At 36.9% G+C, this 6,098-nt stretch overlaps 1 protein-coding gene across 1 annotated transcript; it reads right to left on the reverse strand.

Moving 5' to 3' along the window:
* Positions 1 to 294: 294 nt before the first annotated feature.
* On the reverse strand, positions 295 to 1,468 carry LOC110940502 (early nodulin-93). Its single transcript, XM_022182033.2, has 4 exons — positions 1,355 to 1,468; positions 1,198 to 1,259; positions 640 to 715; positions 295 to 539 (listed from the first exon to the last, which is right to left on the reverse strand). The coding sequence occupies exons 1-4, from the start codon at positions 1,401 to 1,403 to the stop codon at positions 454 to 456; spliced, it is 273 nt and encodes a 90-aa protein (XP_022037725.1). The 5' UTR covers positions 1,404 to 1,468; the 3' UTR covers positions 295 to 453.
* Positions 1,469 to 6,098: the final 4,630 nt, after the last annotated feature.

The raw sequence follows: 6,098 nt of genomic DNA on the forward strand, positions 1-6,098 counted from the left end.
ATTTTTTTCTCATTAATTTGAGTACGGTAGTACTACAATCCTAGTTATAATTTTAAAAGAAAAAATTACAGGTTACGTAATTACTAGTATTTGTGTTTCCATCAGATCAATATTCACGTTCAATTAAGAAACAGAAATTTTTAAACTTGTATATATGGTTAAATTTGTGTTACTTCAACCAATAAGTAAATGAGGGTATACGTTATATGTATTTGTGTATACATTGATTTTGATTCCATACACGCACACATGCTTTGTTTTGCTGAAAACTGGTTTGATAATTAACAAATTAGATAAACACAATTAAAATTTCATATAAAAAGTACTAATGTACTTTTCATTTTATATATTCGTCATTATCAAACGTTACATAGAAATTATAAAGGCAACTACAGGCAGTTGCTCTTTTTTGGTCTAGAAATGTGTACATGCCAAAACAAATACACTAATATTTCACTTCTGAGTATCGTTAAAGGAGTTTCTTCTGGCCGTTTTCAAAACGGTCTTGTCTGCAACTATGAAATATGCAGATCCTGCCACTGCATGCAAAGTTTATAACAGTTAATAAAAAGCTAGCCATAGAAGTAATATATCAAAGAGAGTATTAATTAATTAATTAATTAATTAATAATAATGTACCTGTAGAGATGATGAGAGCTTGGGCTGTGTGGTTAAGATGAGCTCTAGCCCATGGCAACATTCTGGCACTTGCAATCTGAAACATATATGCATCAAGGCTTAATTTTTTTTTTTTTTTTGTTGGATTAGGATTAAAAAAAAAAAAAAAAAACCAACTCGATAAATAGATTGAGAGAATGAGAGGAAGGTGATAAAAAAGGGTTATTTAATTATTTAAATATAGTTTGAAGAGTGTTACGATTCCTACGAATTTCCGACTAATGGTTAAAATGAAAACGGATTTCGTCGGAGATCTGTTGGAATTTTCCTACATTTTTCCTACGCAAACCAATTTGTCGTTTTTGTCGCTTTTTTTTTTTTAACAAAACTAAGACCCTTTCTAATACGTTGTAATTTTGTAGGAAATGTGTCGCCATTTTCGTTTGTAGGAAATGCACAGGAAATTTTGGTAGGAATAATAACACTTTTCTAGTAGTGATATGATGAGCATAAATATAGATATGTTAGGCATCAAATCCAGGTTTACACCAATTAACAGTAGAAAGTAGAGCTACTAACAGTTGGAATAGCAGTGGCAATGGTGGCCACAGCTGCAGCTTTAGCTCCTGCAACTACTCCTTCTGCACAAACAACAAGCCAAAACTAAGTTACAAAACATGCATGAAGTAGATGATAACAGGAGCATGCAATATATATGATAATGATTACTAATTACCATGAGAGCAGCGCTTAGCCATGGCTAGCTTTTGGTCAAATGAAGCCATATGGTTGTGGTTGTTGCAAATTGTTTCTTGCTTGTGGTTGTTGCAAATTGTTTTGTGAGATTGAAGGGTTGGATGAAGATGGTATTTATAGAAATTTAGAAGTGGGGTGGGTGAGGCAAATTCAGGTGGTGTCGGTTACAAGTTTCAAGATTCGAGATTAGGCTTTGATGGTTTTATTTCAACTTCACCCGGTTTTATTAAGTAGTCAATTGTTTTTCTTTTGTACATATTTGCTGATGGTAGTTATATACAACCACGTGCGGGAGAAAATATTCTTTTATTTTAATCCATAAACCTACAGTCTCCTAAAATTATTAGTGACATCAATATTTGAAGGAAAAAAGAAAATCCTACTTCTTTAGATAAACTAAGAGTTCGTTCTTGTAACAACCTGACTTTCCGGGTCATTACTGTTATCTGTCATTCCTTGCTTAATTACTTGTACTCTTGAGATTCCGATTATCGCTAAAGGGTTTAAACTATGTTTTCAAACGCATTTCCACGCATTTTAAACGCTTATTTACAACACTCATTCAAAACGCAGTTATCGCATTAAACGCAGTTTACAACGCATACTATTTAACACATTTTATCGCTTGTTTAGACTAAACGCTATCACAACGCACTCTCAACGCAAACGGAACGCAAACTCAAAACGCAGATTTACTTGTGTTATGTGTGTTACTTGTGTGATTATTTGTTTAATGTTATGTGGTTATCTCAACGCAACGCTTACACGCTCAAACGCATACTCGCAACTCATTTAAACGCAACGCAATGCTTAACGCACGAAACGAAAGTTGGAAAACTAACTCGCACAACACGGCTGTCCGAATGGACATTCGGTCGAATGGACATCCGTCCGGAAGACCATCCGATCGGATGGCCATCCGACCGGACACCCATTCGACACCACGCACTCTCCACCGACTTAACCCCCCCTCTCTCTCTCTCACTATAAAAAGCACCCGTACACTACTGTTCACTGATGTGACATCTCTATCCGACCAACTCGCTCCCAAGTCATTCTTAGTCACTTTTCTCTCGATTCAAGACTATTTCGTAAGTATTTCTCCTCAAATCTTGTACAATCTTCATCATTAAACACTTCTACATCATCTTCTCCATCAAAATCACATCAAAATCACATACATCTTCTCCTTGAAGGTGGTTCTTGCACAGTTGCTTATGCAAACTGTTGTGTGACATCATCTCATCAAGATTGGTTCAGATCTAAAGGATTTTCACACATTTAAACACGAATCTCAACAAGATCTCAACATTTTTCAAATATTATCTGTAGGATCGATATTGACGATCTAGTGAGTCAATCAGAGTCAAAATACCACTGTTTGAGTGGCGGAAACAAACAAACAGTTTGAATCAGAGAGAAATGAGTAGAAAACAGAAGAATATCACTTTTAACACTTGTTTCTCATTAACATTCACTTGAAAATCCGGCAGCAGTTCGGTTACAACTTCGTGATTCCGTGCCAAATGAGAAACAACTACACATATATATACTGGTCTAATTCCGCTTGAAATGACATGCTGTCATTTCGAGCGGAATCACTAGCATCTGATTTCGCTTGAAATGACAACATGTCATTTCAAGCGGAATCACTACCTTAAACTATAACTTTTACATTTTGACCCCTGCACTATACATAACTGACATATCAGACCCCTAGACCCTATACAAGCATGACTAAGACTAAGACGTAGGCTTTAGACATCGTGCAGTAACAAACTCCCCCTTGGATACAGCCGGAGTCTTCAGTCTTGGTCTTCAGGTCTTCAGAGCGACTTAAAACTTTCTTCTCTTTGCTTAGGCTTCTTCCTTAGCAAATTTCTCAGCCTTTCGTTCTCTTTCTTCGCTTTCTTAGCTTCTTCAGCTTGCACCTTCATCCATTTTCCTTTGTTCTCTTCCAACTTCTTTCTTTCTCGTTCAGCTTTCTTCTTTTCTTTCTCTTCAAGCGACCACCATTTTGAATTCCATTTACTTTCAGAATTTATGCCTTTCTGAAAGAAAATAGTTACTACTTTCTGGAACTGCATTGCTTGCTCTCTATCTTCAGATTTGAAGCGGATTTTGTTCACAAACAAGCATTCTATATCTTTTATTGAACAATTTACCAACCACATCGGGTCGTAGACAAATATCTCTCTGATCTCCTTCCCAGCTCTATAAGTGATCACAGCCTCAGTAGAGATACAACTGTACACCCAGCCCATGAAACCTTTATAGAACTCCTGTTCCATCTTGGGCACTTGTATGCTTTTCATCGCTTTCGGCTTTTTCACGTTCAAGATAATCTCTACATTACCAGTTTCAGGATTCACTCTTCTAACTTTCTTAGGGTAATGCGGCTTCCAATGCTTGAAGTCTTTCAGAGCTTCAAACTTTATCAAGCCCCACATAGCTGCATCATTTTTCCTCACTGGATACCCTAAGGTTCTCACCTTCGATAACTCCTCTACATCCTACCATGGCAGGGACATAATATCATATAAACGTTCAAAATACTGCACGCCGCATTCTCTTCTAATCGCATATGCATTAACATGAGGTAGAAAACCCCAGCTAATGATATCTCCTAGTGAAATACTCCTATCTCTTTTATAATACTTCAGCGGGCGCTTGAATTTCCTTTCATGACTATCTTTGAACCACTTTTTACGTTCCTCTTTCTGAAGATCTTTTGGAGTACCATCGAAATTCTTATCTTTCAGTATCTCAGCAACTTTTCTTCTAAGTTCATCCCTGTTTTCTTCACTAAAGAATTCCATCAGTGTTGGAAATTCAAAAGTGTCTTCATTCAGATTCTCTTCATCACAACAGTCTTCAATCTCAACCCTGTCATAAACATCTGCATCCTCAACATACTTGTATTCATACTCCGGTTGATGATTGATATCGAATGCGTTTAGCTCTTCTTCAAATTCAAACGAAAATTCATCTTCATTTACATTAAACATCTTCAGGACTTCATCCAATGTGTAAGTATGCCTGATTTCACCCTCTTCAACATGAGGCTCGATTCGAAGAATTAACTTTTCAACTTGATCAACATTCTGATTATCTACATGCTCCCCCTCTCCAGCAGCTCCCTCTGAAACATCATTAGCATCATCATTCATGCAGTCATCAACAGTCTTTTCATTTGAAGCTTCATTCACAGTAACACCTGTACCTCCCTGATTGTCATCATCGTCATTGTTATCATCAGAACTATGACTACTTGCAGAGAAAACTTTTTCTTCTTCATCATCCTCTTCATCGTCATCATTTCCTTCATGGTTATCCTCTTCGCTATCATTTTCCTCATTATCAACAGCAATATCTTCAAGTGATACATTTTCTTCAAAGATTGCTGACACAGAATATATAGGAACAGGATTTTCAACAACTAGTGATGGAACAATTGATCTTTCAGGCACTGCAACACTGCCTTCAGCAACCTTACCCTTATCTCTCAACTGAGCTTCAATTTCAGCTTGGCGTTTAGCCCTGACCTCTTCAACTTGAATTTCTTCAAATCTTTGTTCTATCGACTTTCCGAGCATACTCTCTATTACTTTGTTCATCATATAAAATTCATGCTCTTTCAACGCCTTCGTAGCTTCAAGTTCTTTTTTTTTTCAGTTCAAAATACTTGTTCTGTTCATCTCGGTGAGTCTTTTCTTCCTCTAACTCTGCCACCCTCACCTTCAAGACATCAATTTCAAACTGATCTGTATCTATCTTTTTCAATAAAGACTTGTTTTCAGATTCTAACTTCTTTACACGCATTTCAAGAATCTTTTCACGATCAGCCACTCTTTTGCTTTCAGATGCAACAGCATCAACTTTACTCTCCACATTTTTCACTTGAACAATACTTGCAAAATCAAAGTCTCCAATCTTATCAAGACCCATACTCAAGTTCGGAGGAACGGGTGGAAAACCTTTATACCCCGAAGAACCAGGTGTGGTTTGAATGGGTGGTTGTGAAGGTGGTGGTGTTTGGAATATTGGTTGTGATGTAAGTAAAGTATGTTGTTGTGGTGGTGTAATAGTATGAATTTGTTGTGGTGAATGAGGTGGTGAGAGATGTAATGGTGATGGTTGTCTTGGCGGTGTTGGTTGTTTTGGAGGTGATTGAAGAGGTATTAGTTCAGGTGGTGGAGATGGTGGTTTACTTGGTTCTTGGGAAGATTTCTTCTTTAGTACAATCTTTGTTGGTTTCTTGATTTTTGGAGTAACCTTCTTTATCTTTGGAGAAACAATCTTCTTTCTAGCACCAGCTTTCTTCCTTCCACCTGAAGGAGTTGATTGAGATTCAGATACATGTTCAGGAGATGGAATATATGCATCATCATCCTTCTCCTGTCTTTTTCTCTTTCTTAACTACCTTTCTTTTGCAATCTCTTCTTGAATTCTCTTTTCACGCTCTACCTCATCAATTTCATCTTCAGAAGAACTAGAAGAACTTGTTGTACTTTTGTTCACATCATCACCTTCTATATCATCAGCAGCTTTTTCTTTCTGAGCAACATCAGCTGCTTTGTCTTTCTGTGCATTAAATGCCTTATGTTTCTTCAGCAAACTTTGAGAATTAGGCGATAGACGAACATCAACTTCAATATTAGCTTCAGCTTCAGTTTCAGCTTCAGCTTCAACATCATGTTCTACTTCAACCTCAGCTTCTAGTA

The sequence above is a fragment of the Helianthus annuus genome, chromosome 5 (genome assembly GCF_002127325.2).
Source record: "Helianthus annuus cultivar XRQ/B chromosome 5, HanXRQr2.0-SUNRISE, whole genome shotgun sequence".
Taxonomy (NCBI): domain Eukaryota; kingdom Viridiplantae; phylum Streptophyta; class Magnoliopsida; order Asterales; family Asteraceae; genus Helianthus; species Helianthus annuus.